Source organism: Pecten maximus, chromosome 1 (genome assembly GCF_902652985.1).
Source record: "Pecten maximus chromosome 1, xPecMax1.1, whole genome shotgun sequence".
NCBI lineage: Eukaryota > Metazoa > Mollusca > Bivalvia > Pectinida > Pectinidae > Pecten > Pecten maximus.
Window position 1 is genome coordinate 47750322 of NC_047015.1, and position 23014 is coordinate 47773335.

General features: G+C 32.2%; 1 protein-coding gene across 3 annotated transcripts; it reads right to left on the bottom strand.

Annotated features, from left to right (window-relative positions):
* Positions 1–133: 133 nt before the first annotated feature.
* LOC117336212 (IQ domain-containing protein E-like) lies at positions 134–22865 on the bottom strand. 3 transcript variants are annotated; one of them, XM_033896677.1, is made up of 25 exons: positions 22584–22865; positions 20398–20451; positions 20004–20043; positions 19658–19708; positions 19161–19268; positions 18315–18404; positions 17536–17679; positions 16650–16723; positions 16317–16394; positions 15752–15787; positions 14825–14946; positions 14370–14492; positions 13805–13941; positions 13304–13362; positions 13090–13174; positions 12645–12786; positions 11977–12054; positions 11418–11565; positions 10203–10239; positions 7934–8028; positions 6505–6603; positions 4742–4905; positions 3561–3760; positions 3146–3174; positions 134–2686 (listed from the first exon to the last, which is right to left on the bottom strand). In XM_033896677.1, exons 1-25 carry the CDS (start codon positions 22602–22604, stop codon positions 2525–2527), a joined length of 2376 nt encoding a protein of 791 aa, XP_033752568.1. In that variant the 5' UTR covers positions 22605–22865; the 3' UTR covers positions 134–2524. The 3 variants fall into 3 exon arrangements, with proteins under 3 accessions (XP_033752568.1, XP_033752562.1, XP_033752576.1); XM_033896671.1 differs by having other exon boundaries at positions 11418–11568; XM_033896685.1 differs by lacking the exon at positions 10203–10239 and having other exon boundaries at positions 7934–8032; positions 11418–11568.
* Positions 22866–23014: the final 149 nt, after the last annotated feature.

The window sequence follows — 23014 nt, forward strand, 5'->3', positions numbered from 1 at the left end:
AGACTATGAGAGGAATGGAAGCAGCCAGTCATCCGTGAAGCTTCAATGGTCCGAATATTGGAAGGGTGTAAGTGAGATACTAAACCAAGGTCATCAAACTGTCAAACATCATACAAAAACAAACAAATGTTGATATAAAATTTATTAGAAGTTTTTTGTAACATTCAGAAAATATTTTTTAGAAAATGTCATACATGTATATATTATTTTTTGTGATACAAGATCTAACAATGAGCAGTACTTTGTTACCCTTATTAATACATTTCTAGTGTACACTTGCTCCGATTCAAATTACATTCAAAGTAAATGTAAAAAACCTATCATTATATACTGAAATTGACTTTTTTCAATTATCTTGATTAATTAAAACTGATCACATCATACTGAATGTCCAGGACTATGCTACATTATTGCTAATCCTCAATACTACCTTATACTTCTGAAGTTTTATCCTAAGTTATACAGAAGGAATACATTTAAAAAGCTGGACGGACGAGTCTAATGCAAAACTCGTAAAACACAAACCCATGGAAAATTTCCATGCCTGAGCATACAGATATAAACGTTATATTAATTCATGATGGATTGCTGGCTAAACAAGTGAAAGTGAGGTAAATGAGTTATGAGTAACTTTTCTGGGCCTCTTATGTATGATAAATTAATGATTCCACATGAAATAGTGGATAAGTTTGTGGTTTCAGATCAAGCATAATGTTGATCCCCAAGAATAACAAATATATTTCTTAAAGGTTTCTATTATAAAATATATATATATATTTTCAAAAGAATATTCAATATTGGTGTAAACGTTACAACCAAATACAGTAAGAAAGTAAAGACTAACCCATAAATTACCGAGACAGATAGCCTTATGTATGAAAAAGTCTTAACTCAATAAACCTGGAACAATTGTTATGATGAACAATAGAGACTTCAGAAGATTCAAAGTTTCTGTTTACATCTCTTTCCTGTTCTGTATCTGTTAAGTCAGAAAAGTTTTCTCAATCAGAGTAGACTTACAAAACCATGGTATTAAAATGGCCTACGAAGCCTGTTCCAACGGTTTTCACAACAGGTACAGGGGTTCACTAAAGACTTCATTATGATTTCTAGTGTTTTTGAGGTGTAAGCATGTATCCTCTACATTTATATACAATTCTGTAAATATGTTAGAATTATTTACATGTACCTGGTAAATACCATAATCATAGTATGATTATTTTATTCAGATCCAATGAGCCACAAATACCAAAAGACTGAAACTACTACCTATTCAAAGACCATATTAGAACATCTTAACAGCATCCAATGGAAACTAAAATAACACTGACTACACCTAATCTCTACCACAGATACAATAATCTATTGTCTGTAAATTGAACATTGATGAGAATGCAAGATTTAATAATAAGATTTGCCATTTTTTTCTAAAAACAGCATTATGTGTGACAACCTTTCAAAAAAGACGGAGCAGGTTCAAGTTAGGGCTCAATTCTACTTACACAGTACAGATTAAATCTTGACTCTTGAATTTATTTCCAAAACACACTTCAAATCTTAATTCTTAAGTGCTATCACACTTCAAATCTTAATTCTTAAGTGCTAGCACACTTCAAATCTTAATTCTTAATTGCTATCAATAAGATTTTCAATTGACCTATTTGTATTACACTTATGCTGATTCAAAAGTTCAAAAAATTAACTTAGAAGTCATATTAATGTAGGAGTTAATTCCAAAATATAATCAACTTGAAACGAGATTTATCTGAAATGTGGCACGAATGGCTTGATTCTAAAGTATGAATTCCACGTTGTCCTTGAAAATGGATCTGAAGCAAATTTATCATTATGAGCAGGATATTCTTTCTCTAAATAAGAAAGAAAAATAAAAGGTAAGGTGAAGTAAATCAGGTCAGGGTAATTTGACACTGTTGAATCATTTTTAAAAAGATGATGAAACCCATAGTCGTTAAGTGAGTTACATATACCCTAATTTATACCAGGTATTTTCGTGAAAGCCAATGACCTAAAAATGATCAGGTATGAAAGATAATATCATAGTAATTAATTCCAACAATTTGTTTAATTAGTATGCCCATTATAAAATCTACAGACGCAAAATTAGCATTCATAAATAGAAGCACTTTTCTAAAAATAGTCCATAATAGTTAAGTCGGACCAAATACACAGAATATTTTTCAGCATACAAAAAAGGCATTTTAAAACTATCCAGCTACCTACATAAGCTTCAATGTGTACACAAACAGGACACAACATTTTAATAAGCATAAATTAATTGTCGTACTATATACAAGACAAGTACAATAACTGGAAATATCACAGACTGGAAAATGGAATATATAGAAGTTAGGGACGGATGATAAAATGAGATCAGAGAACCATCACCCGACTAAAGGTCCTTACAGGCCTACACCCTCACATGATGGCATCTCCTTGATAAAGACATAAATTGTTTAACCTAAAAATGTCATTTTGCTAAGACTCATATCTGGAAATGTCATATTTAAAATTCAATGTCGTCATCATCATCGTAGTCTGATGCTCGTTGGTATGGTAGTCTCCCAGTTGGTGTAGTCCTACCAGTGGTGTAGTGGCGGTCATCCTCGTGGTCAGACATTCTCTGGTGGAGACCATTGGTTCTCCCAATACTTCCAGTAAAACTCCGCTGTAAAATAAGACGAAAATATATCCTCCAAAACATAATATATCACTTCGGTCAGACATATTTATCAGCAAATAAGCCCCTGCCCACAAATATTAAACCCCCCCTTCATATTTTTGCAGAATCACCAATTTAAAATTTGTAAGGTAAACTGACTCACAAATAGGCCCTCCCTAAACTTAAATACTGAATTTTCACACTAGGGGAGGTCTATTTGAGGATAAATATGGTACATACTGGATCAATTTGTAAGGTAATACTAAATTTTCACACTAGGGGAGGGTCTATTTGAGGATAAATATCATAAATACTGGATCAATTTGTAAGCATGACCATAAAATATAGCCTTGGCTCATTATCATACTTTAATAGAGATCATACATCTTGACATTGTATTGTTATAATTTTATATCCAAAACACAATTGACTATAATTACAGGCAACTACTACGGCTATGCTTACCTTGGATGAAATACTTCCTCTTGAAATTGCTATGGACAGAAGAAAAAGAAAAAGTTTTAATCCCTGAAATACTTGATAAATTCAAATTATATATTATATTTCTTCTTAATGCAGTAAGACTTCTCATTGCATTTTCACAAATTTTCCTTTATATTGTCTTGATAAAATTTAATCAAGAGATACAAATTCGGACCTTTGACTTGTGACCAAATGACCTTGAGGATATTGGATTGACATATACATATCGCAGTGCATCACAAATATAAACTACAAGAAACATTGGCTCAGTATTCTAAGATACATATTGTATCTCCCAAAATGCAGGTGTTGATGGTAAGAAAAACAAACGCTGATTATTATTGAGCAACTGCATCCTTGATGGTGCCTTAAAACCTAACAAAGATTATTAGCTTACCTGAGCCTGGTCGACTTCCAGAGCCCGGTCGTGTCCTCTCCCCGGAGCCTGGACGTATCCTTTCCCCGGAGCCTGGATATATCCTTTCCCCTGAGCCAGGTCGCATTCTGTCCAAGGAACTGGGACGGTTTCTGTAGCTTGCTGAACTCGGACGCCCAGCATATGACTGCTCATAGTCATCTTCATCTTCATATTCCAATCTTAAAACAAAGTCCACACAATAAAGATTTTTTTGTTATCATAACATATATTGTGTAAAAAATTAAAGAAGATTGTTGTAAAATATACATGTCTAGTGCTTCTGCTTTGACAGAAGTTAAGCTGAACAAGAAATTTAACTAAAGTTCTAAACATGATAAAAGTTTGAATTCCCAATTTGACTGCAGACCATTGGGTCTTTATCTACCTTTCAAGCAAAATATCAGCATCCATCCATTTCCTACATGTAAATGGTGAACTATGCAAATATTCTCTACCAAATTAACCAAACAGGAATAACATACACCTAGGACCATCTTTAGGAGAGCATGAGGTAGTATTCAGCACAACAGTGAACCTTTTGGGTCTAATGGTCTAAAATGGATACCTCAAACTACCAGGTAGATTTGCCTGATGAGTAGTAAATCATAAAGAAGAATTTTGTGTGTCTCATTGCCCTTGTTTTGACCCTTTAGAATATTTCATAAACTCAAAAACCTGTTTTTAAATGTTTAAGTTTAAACTACCAACAACATATGAAATAAATTTTAAAACTATTAAAGGAGTTATGGGGTATTGCTAACTCTTAAAGATCCATTTCAGTTTCATCCCTTTCATCAATAATTTGATATAAATATTTCAAACCACATATCTAATGATCTAACAAAATATCAATTAATTCGGTTGTTGTAGTACCTTTTTTGTTTGAGGAAAACTCCACATTTTAACATTTATAGGGACATCCATGGAAAAATATAAAATTTTAGTCTCACTTTGTTTGTTTTTTGTTTTTTGTTTAACATCCTAACCGGTCTTCGGTCAGTACCTGGCAACTGCCCCACATGGGTTTCGAACTCATGACCCAGAGGTGGAGGGCTAGTGATCAAGTGTCGAGACACCTTAACCACTCGGCCACCGCGGCCCCTAGTCTCACTTTCATTCCTTCGTTGCAGCAAATAAGATATGTAAAGACCAAGTTTTACCTCTTCAGTTTCTTCTTTCTGCCCACATGACCTTTGAAACTAGATTGAATTAGATTCACAGCATCATCGTAGTCTTGCTCATCTGAGTAATAGTCGTCATATTCTTTCATACGTCCCTTCCTGGCTTTGTGACCCCGCATAGATGCCTGAATCAGTTCTGTAGCCTGGGGAAGATGTGATACAGAAAGGTGAGATAATATTTGTGTTAACTTTATTTATTTTACAACAATTGCAAAACAAGTTATATCTACTTATATCAATCACGCTTGTTGGCCCGGAGGGGTCTTACTGTGGGAGGAAACCAGAGTACCCAGGGAAAACCCACGTGGTCGGGCAGGTGACCCCATACCTTTTCACGTCTGATTGGGGAATCGAACCCCGGCCACCTAGGTGAAAGGCAAGTGTGTTACCACTGTGCCACCCGACCACCCATGAGATAATATTTGTCACTATAGCCAGTAGAGATAATCAAAACATAGCTGTAACACATGTTTCACTTTTGTATTCTGGGGAGATTTTCATCAAATGAAATACAACTTTGATAGAACTGCAATGTAATTTCCTATTTAATACTATAAAAATGTACATGTACCTCCATTTACACAACTCCTTGGAAAACCATCAATTACAAGCACATGACTAAACTTAGGTACAGATCATTTGCACCAAGGCTGCAACAATTGGATGAACGAATTCATATAATATTTAGCTACTTTTAGTCACAAACATCATGTTTATATAGAAATAAACACATGTGAACCTGCTGGTCTACTCTCACTGAATGACCATGTACTCTAATCTACCCGACCTGCAAGTGCAAAAACGTATAAAACGTATGTTATAAAAGGGGCATAACTCTCAAGTAATTCACACATAATCAACTCCTAAATTTAAGGGGTTCGGGTGATGTCTGTAATTTAACAATAGCAGGACAATGTTTCAGAAGATGCAAGGGCAGATATATTTATAGTATACATTTGGTGCATAAATGTATACCTCTGTTACCCAAGCCACACCAGACTACAGTAGAGACTGCAACTATATACCCTGAAGGGCCCATCCAGAGTTTTTGTAAACTTTGAACCTGTTTACTGATGTACCATAATAATGATTGTAAAATTATGAAAGAAGAAATGATTTTTCACAAACAATACAAATGACCTCTCTCCCAATTGACGTATTGAAATAACATTTCTACTGTGAAGTACTGAACATCTGTAAAACAATGAGTATTTGTAATCTACTCATTGTTGTGATTATCATGAATGGTGAACAAAAGATGCACTGTGTATGACAACCCAGTAGTGACAGTTTTCTCTGTTCTCCAAATCTCAGACAGAATAATTTTGTATATCAAAATATTGAAAAATAGTTCATGACTGTGAATCGATTAAAGTAAATGAAAAGTGTGCAGTTTGTGCAAAAATGAAAATGAAATGGGAAATGACATATTTTATTTCAATGATATTTAACACCATGTACATAGCATGTGCAAAATCATTTGATTATCATATAGTTGGTGCCGGTGCGCCTATAACCAAATGCTTTACAAAATGATAGAATTTCCCTCCTAGATTTGGTAGATGAGGACAGAATTTTTCTTCGAAATTTTGCAAACAGGATCTTTTACCATACAATTTTTTTTTATAAATTTTTCAATGAATTTAGTAAAAAGACATATTACTTTTAGAACATTAGCCTGTCAGAAATTATATCATTTTGCCCTGGTACCTATAGAGTACCCTTATCTCCCGGATACCTACATCATCCAGCTCATCATCATACTGTCGCTTTTTGTGGACGAGCCACTCTCGTTGGATTTTCTTAGCAGCCCTTTCCTCTCGGAAGTTCTGGATTTTTTCCTGTGTGCATTTTGAAGTGTGCAGAGGTAAAAGATTTACAATCAAAGCCAGAGAATCACAACAGGCTATAGAAATATTTTATAGAGCTGATTCAGAAATACAGGGCATGCATTGTAGGACTTTTGTGGTCCTTTTACTGTGCAACATTTAGGAAATGTAAATCTGGAAATATGTGCCTAATAAATATAGAGTGGGTAGGTATGAAAACATTTAGGAAATGTGTTCAGAATATTATCTGGGAAGTGTTGTTTTTTTTAATGTAACCTGTCTGACAATTTTGAAAAGGAAATAAAAACAATTCTTTCCTTGTTTTCAATTAAATATCAAAGCATTATTTAAATATATCAATCTTCTACAGAGCCCATAGGAATACAAAGCCTGGAACCTTTTGTGTTACCGGTAATTTGTCCAGATAAATCAATAACATATCTGACAGGTAAGAAAATTTTAAGATTTTGTTATCAGTCCATATTATATAATTACTTACACAGAAAACTGTATTTTTCATTTTCTAAATTTACAGAATCTTTTTTTGCTATTTATTGGTTTGTTAACATAATATCTTTTACATAAAAATCTTAAATATGATTCAGAATATTTTTTTAAATTTTGACAGAAAATGCCTGACAAACACATAAAACTATCAGATAAAAGTGCAAATAATTATATATATTATAACAGAAAAATGGCAGCTTATAAAATAGTTTCCAATTCAGTACAGATTTTAAAAATACAAAATGTTAAAAAAAAAAAAAAAAATTCATGCAGAAATACACATAAGATATCAGATATTTACATAAGTATGCCAGATTTATACAAGGTGTACATGTGATCAGGGCTGAATAAGATTTTTTCTAATTAGGATCGTAATACACTATTCTTAAAGGTTACTGGTAGTTCGTTAAGACAGTAAGTAGTAGAAGCCGTCTATGTGTTGTCATTGGCATGAATGCGTTCATTGTAGGTTGTATCTTAGTTTCTTTAAAACATGTTCCAATCATTATGACAAATATCATAGCATTAGGTCTAGTTTCAGTCCGAATCATATCATAAGTTTATAAAAATCCTACATACAGGTAGTTTTAATATCATGTAAGTTGAGGAAGGAGAACTCCTGGTGTGTTAAAAACTATTCTCACAGTGTTTTTTACTTATACCAACTGTATAAGATTTTTAACAATACGTTACTTACAGTATCAACAGTATAAGTTTTTTAACAATACAATACTTTACTTACAGTACCAACAGTATAAGATTTTCAACAATACAATACTTTACTTACAGTTCCAACATATAAGATTTTTAACAATACTAGAAGAACATTACATACTGCCTGTTCATCGTCTCGCTGTTTCTTTGTCGTTCTGTACTTTGTCCAGCTCTTCTCTATTGTTCTAACAGCATGTTTTTCCTGTAGCCGCTCCGCTGCCTGAAATACAAAAGTTGTTGAATTTGAATTTGTTGTTAAATGGTGTCAAAATTTTATTTTACAAAAGGCAATTTTTTTTTGACTAAACCTGTATATCAAAGAGACTCTACTATTGGATTGTTGTATATGATAATAGGTGTATTCCTGGGGTCAACCACTCTGTATTTTGTAGTGGTTTTCTCAATTACTGTATTAGACAATGAAATCATTGTTAACCACACAAAGACAATGAAATCATTGTTAGCCACACACAAAAATTTAATCAGAGTTCAGTTAAATGTTAATTCAACATATCCTTCCAAATACATATATATAGTCTTATCTTAAAGATTCTTGAATCAGAATAGAGTAAATATGAACACTGTTGTTTTTTTAACTGTAGATACCATAAAACAAACACACACATGCTGTACACATGGTTCCCAGTAATACAAAACAAAGCTGTATAATCATTACAGAAATAATATATTATCACAAACAGGATATCTAAAGTCTGTATCTATTATGATTGTAAACATTGTCTTTATTTTTCCAACACATTACTTATTTATGTAGTACGTGTATCATACAATAAGCCTGGGGTATTTATTTGTCAGGTACTGCATTGTACTTTAATTCTGAAGAGTTAGCAATTTACTTCTCCATTTATCAAACAAGTATGCTACATCTCGACCAAAGTTTATCACTTTTCACACTGAAATAAAGGGAAAATAAAATCACTATAAAATGTAAGTGCTAACGGATAAAGAAGAATTGTTTTCTTCCAAAAAACATATTTCGTAACTGAATGATTCTATCTTTAAATTAATGATTGTTTTTGGACTAAAAGATGCAGGTTTATTTTTCTGTAAATTTTTCAGGCCTGAAATAAAGAGAAATATTTGGACAAAAGCATGCAGGTTTGTACATTCTGTATTCTGATATCCAAGACATTGAACAGAATCGAATGTTAAATGTAAGTACCGGTAGCACATTTTACTAACCTGTGCATGCACACAAGTGAATACTAGTATCTCATGGTACACATCAATCCTACAGTAATTATATACATCATCTAGGTTTGCATGAACATACCAGGATAAATTGGTCAAGGCATAAACGAGGGAAAGGACCACCTATAGCCACAAACAGGTTATCCTCAAGAAATACTTACTGGTATTGAAACAAGTCTACGAGGCTATATAGTACAATTTAATTCAACATTTCAAAAAATATATCTGTCATATTAACAGAGACTACACCAAAGAATTTAAGTTTTAATACTTGTACTACAATGGATTTTTTTCCTGAATGTGTTTACCAGTATCTAATAATCATGGTAATTTTAATTGCAAGCATTTTTTTTAAATGCATATCTCCAATTCTTAATTGCATGCATTTTTTCCTGAAAACATATCTCTTATTTTTAATTGAAAGCATTTTTTTAAATGCATATCTCCAATTCTTAATTGCAAGCATTTTTTCTAAATGCATACATGTATCTCTAATTTTTGATTGCAAGCATTTTTTCTGAATACATATCTCTAATTTTTAGTTGCAAGCAATTTTTTCTGAATACATACAACTACATTTGTATGTATAAAATGGTATTCTAACAAGAAGATATATCAGTAATGTATAAGCTTAGGGAGGTAAGCAAGCTGTCTAAATGAAAGCTAAAATGGCTCTGAGATTTTTTTTTTAGCTTCTCCAATTAACAAACCTCAACATATTGGTATTATAAGCTATAATCTGAGAGTTGTTACCCCTAATAGAATGTCAACTCTTCAGTCTATTGTTCTATCTAATATTAACACTTAAATTCTTAATTAAATGTTACATACAATCTTTGCAAATTAACACTTCTGAGCTTTTAATTGATCATGTAATATTTGCATTTGCAAAACATGAACACATTGTTTTTAATTTCCACCATGACATTTTTGTCAATTTTATTATAACCTTTAAATTTAGGTACATTAAAAAAAAACCAACAACAAATAAATAAATAAATACAACATGAACATAAAACTCAGAAGTGTTATTATCTGTGATCACAAACATGCCATGTGCCAGAGACATGAAACACCATGCAAACAAAACCACTGTTTCTGTACATGCAGGATTAGGACGATGCAATCAAACGTAATGTTAAACCCTTTAAAGCCAAACACTTCAAGTATAACAAAACCTGCCTTTAGTCGCCTTTCATAATCTGCCTTCTCTTGCTAAAAAAAGATGGTCAGAATAGGTTTTGAGAATGTAGTCTTCTTTTATAATAAAATTCATTAATGTTTTTTTCAAACCCATCATATTTGTTGTAAAACAGAAAAGTTTGCCTGAATTATACGTTCAAGGTTGTTTCTTATGGTTGAATTTTTTGCTGCTTCATCAAAACTTATTAAGCAATACAGATTATTTTTTGCAGAAATTACGCTGTTTAATATGTGAGGAGTGAAACCTTGATAATCTAGCAGACACCAGACTTTAAAGCTAGGCCCTACTGGAGAGCATACATGAATTTATTTATCGAAACACATATGGTGCTAGTTTTAATGATTAGCCCTGCAAGAGAATGACAATACTGACATATGGTATACAGTGTAAGGTATAGGATATAATATACCACAGTCAGATTAACAAACAAGATACTAACTAGACAAATTCATATATAAACACTATATTTAATTTATCACATAACTGGCATGTTTGGTCATGTCATACGTCCATGTCATAAAAATCATAAGATACATGCGTAATAGCACTATAATTACGTCATAAATAAATAACATCATATGATCAAGTCAAAATTAGAGAATAAAAAAAACATTTCTTTTATATTCTCATAAATATTAGTCAGATGATGACAACCTACTGTTCAAGTCAAAATTAGGAAATAAAAAGACATTTCAATTACATTTTTGAGTTATGTGATAAATTGAATCTCACACTAGCGTCAATGTGATACGGAATAACTCAAACATGTCATTCACCTAAAGGCTCACAACATATCAAACAATTGAACTTGTTTCATAAATTTCGTCTTACATTGACACATATGTAAGATTCTCTACATCTACAATATAACATAAGTGATGGTATATTTTTTTTATTATTATTTTTAATGTGCTCATTACTTCTCAAATTATGCTTATCAATGTTTTCATTTAATGCCTGTATCAAAATACTGACCAAACGCTTAGAAACTAATTAACACATCCATTCCATTTTTTCATATACAATTATAAATCATCTCTAAATCGATATGCAGTTGATCATCTCTAAATCAATGTACAGTTTATCATTACAGTTAATCATCTCTAAATCTATGGAAAATGTAATGAATTATCCATAGACGATTCACTTCAGGAACTATACCAGGAGTCAAACTGTCAAAAATTCTCACCTCTTCTCGGTCAGACTGTTTCTTTTTCCATTCTTTTTGTATTTTGCGTGCTGCACTGTCCTGAGAGTAGTCTGTACTCTTCTTTCTATTCCGACGGTCATCTGACATTGTACTGTCCATGGATGTCCGTCGTCCAGAGGGTGGACGACTGCTATACCACAAAATAATATACCACTTTACTATACATTACAAGGTGTTCTTTCAAAATGTTAGGTACAATTCATTACAATCATTTCTAGCAAAGACTACAAAGATAAATTAATGAAGAAAAAGTTTATTTGATTCCCCCTGCCCCACCATTAATAACACTTGATAAATAAGTAGAAATTTCACAGATGTTAGACAACCTTGAAAGTAACCACTACCAATTACACTTTTCTGTTTGACAAGAAACATTTACATTTATTCCCAACTTGGAACATGCTGAATTTTTTCTCCAAAATTTTACAAAGCTGATTTTGTTTAGATTTGGAATTTTATTTTGATTAATTAAGCATTAATGATGACATGAAACCGTCATAAACACTTATTAGTTTTAGAACCTTATTAAAATACAAACGTTCTAGGAGTAGGTGATCTGCGGGAAGATATTCCACCACTGCCTCCTAGCTCTTCTTCTAAAGCCTTTATATCTTTACTGAAAGACAAACAAGAGCAAGTTTTAGGGTAATTCAAGATACAAAGTGAAGGAGCTATACTATATATACAAACTGTACAGTATCAATGACTGGGCTCAAGGTCAAAATTAGGTCAAAGTGACCTAATCTCAGTTTTAATATTTTGCAAAGCATACATCCAGACCATCTGCAACAGCTTTTCAACAACAGTTTCAAATCAAAATCCTTTGCACCAATAAACGCCCTACATTATTAGAGCAAATCTAAAATTGTTCACATGCATTGCTATAGAACATATTTAACAAGTTGGCTAGTCACTGGCTAATACAGAGATTTTAAGACAGATTTTTATCACAGTAACCTGCTTTAGGGCTACAGTGGTGCATCAAAATACTTCCTTTATCAATGTTTCCATTATTCCAGCATACATATGAAAACAAGACAGTTACCATTTTGAGATAATTTGATGTATTATATCCAGTCTAATAATATGTGGCTCATTTGTACTGATTTTCAGCAAAATCAGTTGAAATAGAATAAGACTGTAAGATTGAATATGTTACATCATAAGACAATGGATTTATATGAACTAAACATTCTAAAGACTCACTCCTTCTCTTCACAGCGTCTGCGGTAGACTTTGAGACGTTTGATGGTCTCTGCCTGTTTATTTATCGTGTCCAACAACTCAGTCTCTCGCTTATCCAACTGGTCAAGCCGCTCCTCCAGGCTTCCTTTGAGGGCGATTTTCCCTACAATGGCCAGAAATCTTTCTATCACATTCTGTATTTGTATTAATAGAATTGTCTTTCACTTAATAATTTTGTAAAGATAATCTATTTGAGAATTTTTTGACAAACAGGTCTTTGAAATTAATTCTATTTTTTTTCATTCAAGAGCACAAGATAATAAATTTTAATGTCACTGCAATTACTGTATTTGACAAAGGAACTTTCCAATGATCATCCCACTCAATTACTTAATACAATGATTTACAATCAACCCAAATGTAATGTAATCGACTTAAGATCTTTACATCTGTATTACATACTTACCTTTCTTTATTTCTTTCTTTGAAGTAGCAGAATATAAGGATTCATCGTCATCGTCATCATAATCATCATCTCTTCTTTTTGATTTCTAAAGATAGGAAATATTTTCAAAAATGTTTAATGTCGTAAAAACATTCGTAATACACAAGGAAACTGGAAGTATCTTATGTATATGTTACATTAGTTATATATGTTAAAACATTCACTTTAATTTTACCTTTTCCAACTTTTTAATTGCACTTAGTAGCTGTCTTCTGTCCATGTCTTCAAAATCACCTGAAATGCGAAGATTTTTTTTTTTAATTTTAAGTTTTTAACAACAGTATTAATATCTTAATATCAAAAGAATTGCTAAAGTTACCAGACTTATAATCTATCCAGAAATATAAAAGTGTGGATACTGGTATAATCACCTCCAATTCTGGGTCTATCCAGCAGCATGCAGATGACTAAAATCTGATTAAAATCATCTATTCATAAGGCTTTGTTTACTAAGTTCTATGCCTAAACATCTGAAGGTATCATGATGTAAAGTTGTCGTGTATATTAATCAGATTGCAGATGATTTGACAGGTTTTAATCAATTAGTAACAAATTGCCTAGCTTTATCAAACACATGCATATTGTATGTATGAAGATTCAACAGATATGATTCAGTACTGGTATTTACACATTTGCTTTCTCCCCTATGATTGTAAAGCTATATATAATATGTTACCTGTTGTACTGGCCAGGTCCCGCTCAAGGTCCTGTTTCAAACCTTTATTCTCAGAACGAAGCTGCTCAATTTGTTTGTTCAGTCGGATTATTGTATCCTTCACAGCTTTGTCCATCTTTCCACTTTCATTCTTTTGTCTAAATTAAACAGAGCCAAAGTTTAGGTTTTTTCTATGAAGTTAATGCAATATTCCTCACCTTTTGTCAATGTTTACCATTTGTTTAATACCATGTTTACCCGTTCAAATTATCTGAAAACAATGACTTTCTCCATTTTTTCTTTCCAAGATAAAAAAAAATACATGATACACAGTTTCCACAGAGAATAAATTGCTTGTAATCTGATACTTATCCTAAAACATTTATGCAATGAACATCTTTAAAAAAATAAATAACCTTTTATTACATTTTAAACATAATCTTAAAACCTATCATATCAGAAAAGTAACTTTTCGCAAAAACTTTCAAAACTACATCTTTGCCAATATAGAGACATTTTGTTTACAAATTAAACTAGATTTTAAAGAAATAAATACAAAAGAATGAATGTCTTCTATCAGACTTACTTGACAGATTTTTCTATGCCTGTGTCCTTGGACTGTTGAAGCCTTACAATCTCGTGAAAGCAGGCCTCCAACTGTACCTTCATCTCCTCAATCTTTGTCGTTTTCAGATCAGCCTGCAATTTTCTGCAGAAAAAAAACAACATAACATGATTAACACATCAATACATGTACTATATAATTGGTTCATTTCTATTATCTTACGAGTCTATATAAGCCTCATATGTCTACTATCCATATAGATTTAGAGAGAATGACAAACATTCATGAGCTTGTCCAAAAACATCTATCTGATTTACATAAGTCTTATACAGTAACAAAGCTGAATTTTCTACAAAAATGATTTTTGGAATTTTGATTTTGAATTTAGGTATTACAGGTATTCTTTTAGATTACCTTATAATAACATTTATGACTAATATATTTTTTTGAATAAGAACAAATTTTAACAGACTTACGCGTAGGCTCCTTCTCTGTCTCTGAGCTGTGTCTCCAGCTTTAAGATTTTCTGTTTCAGACTATGAACCATGGCACCGGAGTCTGGTCGCTTGTCACCCAATGTCCGTCTCATCTCCTCACTCTATTTAGGTCAAACACCAGACAACAAGATTAACGCTATAATCATAATCTTCCTTTGTATTATCACAAAATAATATTCTCCTATACCATGTGTTTATTTTCTGTTATAAACATAGACTATAGAATACGAGGGCTGATTGATAAGTTGTGAGCCTCATATTGAAGGATTTGAATTTTGCTGGACATATTGTATTATTTTTCAACATAATCCCCTTCAGTATCTATACACTTTTGCCAGCAGTGTTAAAGGGCCTCAATGAGGGTTAGGGTGCCTGGAATAGCTGTTTTCAGTTTTGGAAATAGATGAAGGTCTGATTGAGAAAGATCAGGTGAATAAGGTGGATGCTCCATCAGTTTAAAGCCACAATCGTGAATGGCAGCCATGGCAATGACAGACTCTTTCACCCTAACCCTAACCGATTTTGTCTATTTTGGAAAAGCCGCTTGTCTTGTTTACTTTAGAGTGCTACCTCCTCAATATAAACTAACCAAATGAGACTAGTCATTGGGTAGATGGCCCTATATAATCAAGAGAACTGTAGGACTTAAAAAGAATATACTTGAGTACCTTCTTAAATACCAGGCTCACAACTTATCAATCAGCTCTCAGACATATATAGTTAAACCACATTATATTGTAGAGTGAAAAACTCACAGACCTCATATGTACTGAAATGTGCTGGAATTATGTATGATGCCAGATGTAACAAGGAACATTATATTGAAGATTTTCTCTACAAACATTTAGATATCAAGGACTTTAATGCTTAAGACTTTTATGCAAAAGATCAGAAAAATTCTCTTACCTTTGTCGGGTTGAGAAGACCATCAATTTCTTTTTCCTATCAAAAACAATATTGAGATTTTATTAATCAGTTGAAAAATCTTCACACATCATCAACAGGTAATTAAATACGAGATATGTTCAGTCAAACATCGTTTTCTGGAAGTCGATGAGGTCACGAAAAAGTTTGAGGTATTCCAAGTATTCAAGGTAAACAAGTATAGTCTATATTGAATTTTTTACTGTCAGATCTGAAGTTTTACTTCTGAGTTAAGCAGATCAGTCTTGAAGTTATCAAGAGTTGATATAAGTTGTTGTAATTCAAAAAGACCAACTACATAGATGAATATAAGAAATCTTCTGATAAAATTATTTATATTTAGATCTTATGTTGATACAATTATAGCACACTAATTGTACAAAATGTACATAATTATACAGAGATAATGAGTATTAATAACTCTCTCATATAAATATTAGCCTCTCTATACAAACACTAATTAGACAACCCTTTTAATATTATATCATACAAACATTAATTATGCTACCTTTTTAATATTATGTTATACAAACACTAATTAGGCTACCTTCTTAATATTATCTTCTTCCGCTCTTCGTACTTTTGCCTTCAAAGTACCATTGTCTTGATTCAAATTTTGTATTTGCTGAAAAATAACAATATCAGCTTCAAAAACAAATGATTTCAGCAGAGTGTGAAAGATTCTCCTTTCTTTAGCTGTATTCTATTGAAGATTTTGTATTCATATGAACATATCAATGGAAAAGCATTTTAAATATTCAAGAAATATAAAGATAAATTTGCAACAAACATATAAACCAGAATCTGTATCATTATACAAGTGATGTGATACACATTATTTCTCTAGAATTAATTACACATTATCCCCAGAATTACATACCTTCTTTAACTCCAGGATTTGCTCATAGTATTCCTCAGGAGTCCGATAGGCTGGAGTACCTATCGGCGGCTTTGCTGGATAAGAAATTGAATCAATAGAAATATGTTAAATTGCATATCACACACTGTTTATTTTTACCATGTTTATCCTTGAATAAGCCCTCTCCTTAGTGTAAAAGTTTAGTATTAAAGTTTGGGGAGGGCTTATAAGTGAACCACTTTTAGTTTCCTATCTTAAAATTGCTGATTCTACAAAAATGAAGCAGGGGGCTGTAATATTTGTGATCAGGGGCTTATTAATGGATAAATAAGGTAATAATGATTTTTTTCCCAGTTTTTATACTTCCTACAAAGATATCAATGTCCCAAAGGATCACAATATAGGATATTGATATATCTTAAATCTCTATCTTGAGGTAGAACATAGTGGAATAGATTACATACTACATTAATTCTCATCTTCAGCATATTGCATCATAATTTTGATACCCAGTATGAACGCTGGAGAATCTATAATGCCAACCTCACAGGCTTGGTCTGCTATGAATCAACCACCAAGCCGCTTGGTTAGCGGTTATTTCTAAAAAACTTTTAATGATATTTCTGATAATTTGCAAGACATACTAGTGAACAGAAAAATTTGGAGTAAACTTAAGTGAAAAATAGACATTGTCAAATCTCAAATTTGAAATCACAGTTTTAAATTCTAATTGGTCTAAGTTAAATTTCCTCATTTTGGAAAAAAACAAAATATGAAAACTAAGGCAATATGATATTCCAAAACATAAGAGATAAATTTCTGTAAACTATATAGTGGTCTCTGACAAAGTATCGTTTTTATATTAAACATGTGCCTTATTCTCATACCAATGATATATTTTACTCACTTGTTGGGTTATCATGTTTCTTTGTTTTTTCTACACCAACCATCTGGCGTAGGTAGGAGGATGTACTAAGATAAGGCATGTCTCGTTCTTTAGGCTTTTTCAGGCCAGAGAATGTGTTCATACCAGTACTTTCTGTACTGCGTCCTGCAAAACAATAATGAATGAATTAAATGTCTAAATGACATAAATTATCGGAATAATTGGCATTTACAGACTGTATCTTCGGTGAGACTTCCAACATCTTTATCAGAAGCAAAACAGATTTTTTTTAACAAGATCAGTCACACATACTTACTATCTATAAGCCTCACACCAAGATAGATGTGTACATCTTTTAAAAATACAATTATAGTTCAATGTTCAGTCGTAAAAGAGATGTGTTGTGATCTTAAAATGTAATGTAACAGAAAATGAGGACAGATATATCTCAATCACATCTGTTACATCTGTGATTCTATTTTATATAATTAATAAACAATTAAATGAAAATTTAACATACTTTCTGATGGTATGTCACACTTGCAAGACTTCCAGTAGACCCTTGAGAATATGTTTTTGACTCCAAATATCATATTTGACTCTTGGGACTGAAGGAACATGTCTATTTGACATATGTTTTGCACCCTTCAGATATCTGGGAAATATTTGACTTCGGAAATTACTAAAGGTCAAGGGTCAAATTGGGTTGCATTTTACCTGGAAGACATGTGTCTCTGTGTCTTGTTTGATTCTGGCTAGTACTAGTAACTACAATTATATAATGATTTTGAGTGACTCACCAATTCCTGTTTTCCGTAATGTATCCACCCAATACTCTGTGGATGTTTTATGTCGAGGACTCTCCGGGTGTCGTGAATTCACAAGACCAGCTGAGGAAGGTTAAAAACAGGACGATAAAGGTTGTGATTTAATACAATTATCATCTATAACTAGAAAATATCTGTAAGATATAAAACACCCCCCGCTACCACTTGACACACCAAAACACAGATTGGTGAGGATCATAACGGGATGGGTTAGGATGGGACGGGATAGGACGGGACAAACATGGGTAACACTATATGCCCCCCATTTCATGGCGAGGGCATAAAAATTAATGACATATACCTAATACCATTTAATAACATTATAAGTATGCAGTATTGCTATAAACATTTGAGTATTTTGAAGTAGATGTTTCCTTGCTCTTCTTAATTCTCATTCATTTGTCAACAGCTGATGTCACCAGAGCTGGTATCAGTCAATATTTCAATCATGTTTAAAATGTCGTTTAGCATTGTGAGTGATCATGTTTACACTGTGGTTTAACCTTGTGAGCGAGTGATCATGTTTAAACTGTGGTCTAACCTTGTGAGCGAGTGATCATGTTTAAACTGTGGTTTATTCTTGTGAGGGAGTGATCATGTTTAAACTGTGGTCTAACCTTGTGAGCGAGTGATCATATTCAAACTGTGGTTTAACCTTGTAATTGATCATGTTGAAACTGTGGTTTCACCTTGTGAGCGAGTGGATAAAATAAGAACTAAACACTGTGATTGTGTTCGACAACAAAACCATCTGACATGTACTGTATGTATTTGTTTACGACAGAAATTCTAACCAAATGTACATATGTATTTACTCACCAGTTTGTCTATTTTTGACAGCAGCTAACCAGAGTTCTCTCCCTGTTTGACCAGGGGGGCAACTATGTGCCCGGTCTCTAGTCTTCTTTTTGTTATTCCTTGGGGTAGCTGGAAATATAATCAAAGTGATGATGTTGAAGATACAGTTTATTATATCTATTGGCGATGATGAGCTTCCAGAAGGAAGCAAATTAATTTCTTTATGTAGTGATAGGATTGGACTAGATGAAATAGCAATAGAGATCTTAAAAGGAAAAATTTATAAAAACAAAAAACATTGATAGATAATCAATCAAACTTCCATAATCTTCAGTCCTTTAGTTTGACCCTTGAAATTTAACTTAATCAAAAGTTAAATCACAGATCCTAAGGGTCAAACCATATGTTAATTAAAAGTAGATAATTCTTCAGAAACACAAAAGTCAAAACTAAACTGGGGAATTAAAAACATACTCTTAAGCAAATGCCACACATCTTAATCTTGGACAAAAAAATACCTGATTTCTTTGGCTTCGGTGTTTGAGATCTCAGATTTTTCTTGTTCTGAGCTGAAAAACGAAAGTTTGAAATACACTTTGAAAAAAAGGATGTTACATTTATATATACATTAAATTCCATTTTATATACATAATGTATATGAACAAGACAATTAACAGTGTTTTCAGACTTGAAATAACTGAAATATCCATGTGTCATATAATTCTAATACAATAAAAAATCCCTGAAATTGAACTATATGATCCGGAGGCACTTTAGTAAACACTGTTTCAGTGATTTCCCAGGTATCTGAAGATTTTAGAAACCATCTTGGTCATGACTGGGATTTTTTTTGGTCAAATTTACCTTGCTTTTTCTTGTTAGGGCTTGATCGATTTCTTCCAATCTGAAATCATTAAAGTCTTATGATTAAATATTGACTATATATATAAACAATTAATATGATTACACCAAAATCTAGACTTAGAAATATCAATAGTCATCAAAAGCTACTTCTAATATCAAACAATACATAAGTACCTGGTAATTGAGGGTTTTATTCACACTTTATAATTTAAAAAAGTGATAATTGGGAACAGACAACCCTAGAAATAATGATTTTTTAAAGTGTCAATATTGTTAAAATATAATCATACACAATAAAATCAAACATATATTATTATTTTCATCATTATATCAATTTTAAAGGTTATTTAAAGATTTACACAATTTAAGTGTTCATGCAATGTTGTTTATTTACCAGTGTTTCCAATAGTTCATCATCAGCAGAATCATATTCATCTGCATAGTAGTTCTACAAATGAAGAACGTACATTTATTCATATTTTAATCCAAAACTAAATTTTGTGATGGGTTCAAAACTCTTCAAGACCATATCAACATTAATAAAAGTGATGGTCATGGTATAAATTAATGGATATATAATATAATAATTATTGAAAATACAACTTGGGACAATTAAAGCATATAATTACAGGTACAAAATGTTGCATATGAAATGTCTTTGAAGTTTAAGAGTAGAAAATCAAATATAGATGTACATATATATATATACATGTATATACTAATTCTGTAATGCATGCATCAATAAACGTCCAGCACAATTCATTAAAAGTCTATTTATTATATATATGTAAATATAATCTTTTATCCTGATCCTACCTACTACGACTCCTTCAGAAAATGCTTACATTTGGTACTGACCATATTATCATCAGTCTGGTATTCCTTTAGTACAAACTCTAGGATTTGAAAATGATATTGATAATTCATGTGTTTCTTCTTTGATTATAAGCCTTTATCTTAAGCTTGTCTTTTGCAGTTTTATATTAAAATTTTCCCTTACATTTACTTTATTTGATATAATTACTATTTATCACAATGATAAATAAAATGGCCTCATCAGATATTAAAATCATTATGTTTTAATGAATGTCATATCAATATGTGCTATATATGTTCTATGTGCGGTATAAATATATATGGATCACTCGAGCTCGTTATGGATTGAGTGCATGGCTTAACCAACTTGCTTAACGCGATCATGCGTCTTAGGTCTTTAGGATTGCTGCGTCTTAGGTCTTTAGGATTGCCAATTAAGTTTTCAGTACCAGAATAACCGGGTCAATATCATTCAAGTTTACAAAATAATCAACTATATTGATATTGTCATCATTGTGGAAGGACAACTTGCAATTGCTTGTAATGTTTGTTACTGCTACCAGAGGACAAACAATCCAAACCTGGGTCTAGACTAGATGTCATCTAAATTACAGATTCAGTAGTTGAGTGGACATCTGGAACTGTTCACCTGAAAAATGTTGCCTACATCTGCAAGTACTTTGAATTCATTCAAGTTGCATCTGAATCAACAAAGTTTTCACCACGTATGTATTTTTTAGTGTTACCTGGTCAGACAACTGATCACTACAAGCCGCTTGGAAGGGTAATTCCTTCAAAAGCCTTTAGAGATTACATAATTCATTGACAAAAATTAAGAAAAAGTACAACATTAAAGCATTCTATATCGTGTTTGCTAAGACACTTCATACTAGTAATCAAATTCAAAGACAATGTAAATTTAAACAAACCACATGGTTTTGATGAGAGTAGAATATACAATGTATATAATAGAACCATTAATAGAAGTCTAATCAATTATAATAAAGGCAAGAATGTATGATCAAGTGTACATGTGGGTGCAAATTGATATCTGGTATTAAGTATGAACCAATTAACCATAGAAATGGTCATTATAATGTTTCAGTGTTCCCAATTGTGATTTACTAGTCTAACACTATTTTTAAGTGTTAAAGAGAAATTCTTCCTCGTAAAGTCAGTTGGAATTTGGAAAGAAGCTGTTATATTTATCATTTAACTAATGTGGCATTTATACAGAAATTAACAGTTTTCATACGGTACCAGGCAGTATATACATGGTTAAAGTCATAAATAAATGCTGCTGTGTCCAAATAAACACACGTATACAGGTGGCAGTACATGGTCTTGTGCTTCTTTGAGTCAAATTGTTGAAGGAGGTATGAATGGAGTGTCACTAACTCTTGACTCTGTCGATGGGATCTGGACCAGATAGCTCAGTTGATAAGCTGTTTGAATGGTGTTATGGATTTTGAATCGCAGTGAGACCATTTCATTTTTTTTACAGTTTTCTATAGATAAGCCTGTTATTTTTATCAAAAAATTGTAACCACTTGATCATATACTATGTTCTTGTGGCAAATCGGACAATAAATAATTTAAAAGGAGGTGGTTTGGAGATCTGGGGGAGGGGGGTTGGGGTTGCTCTCCATATCTATCTCAGCATATTTTTCAATAAATAAATAAATAAATAATTAATTCAACTGACGCACAAAATTTGTCATGATTTAGAACATTCATTTACACAACCCACTTGTCACTTTATACCTTTGATTTCTTCTTATCCATAACAATCTTGGACAATTGGTCTGTTGCCAGACAGATTTTCCTCGTGCCCGAACTTGATGTCAAGTCCCCAACAAGCCGGTTTTCCAATTAAATGACATATTTCCACGCCATATAAAGTCTAATATGTTTCCGAGATATAGAATGATTTGACGGCAGCCAAAATCAATGTCCAATGTTCTATCAATCACATGTTTCAAGAGAAAACAAGTACATGTTCAAGGTTGAGCGGTATTTGCCTTGTAAACATTGCATCCAATGAAAATAACAATTAGTCTCTAACCAAAAACCCGTTTTTCTAGAAATTGACCATTTACGGTTTCGTAAGTAATTCATTTTTAAATAAGTCTAAATTTAATTACCATGTCATGTAAAAGAAACAAAACGTTCATGTTTGAAATTAAGTCTGAATC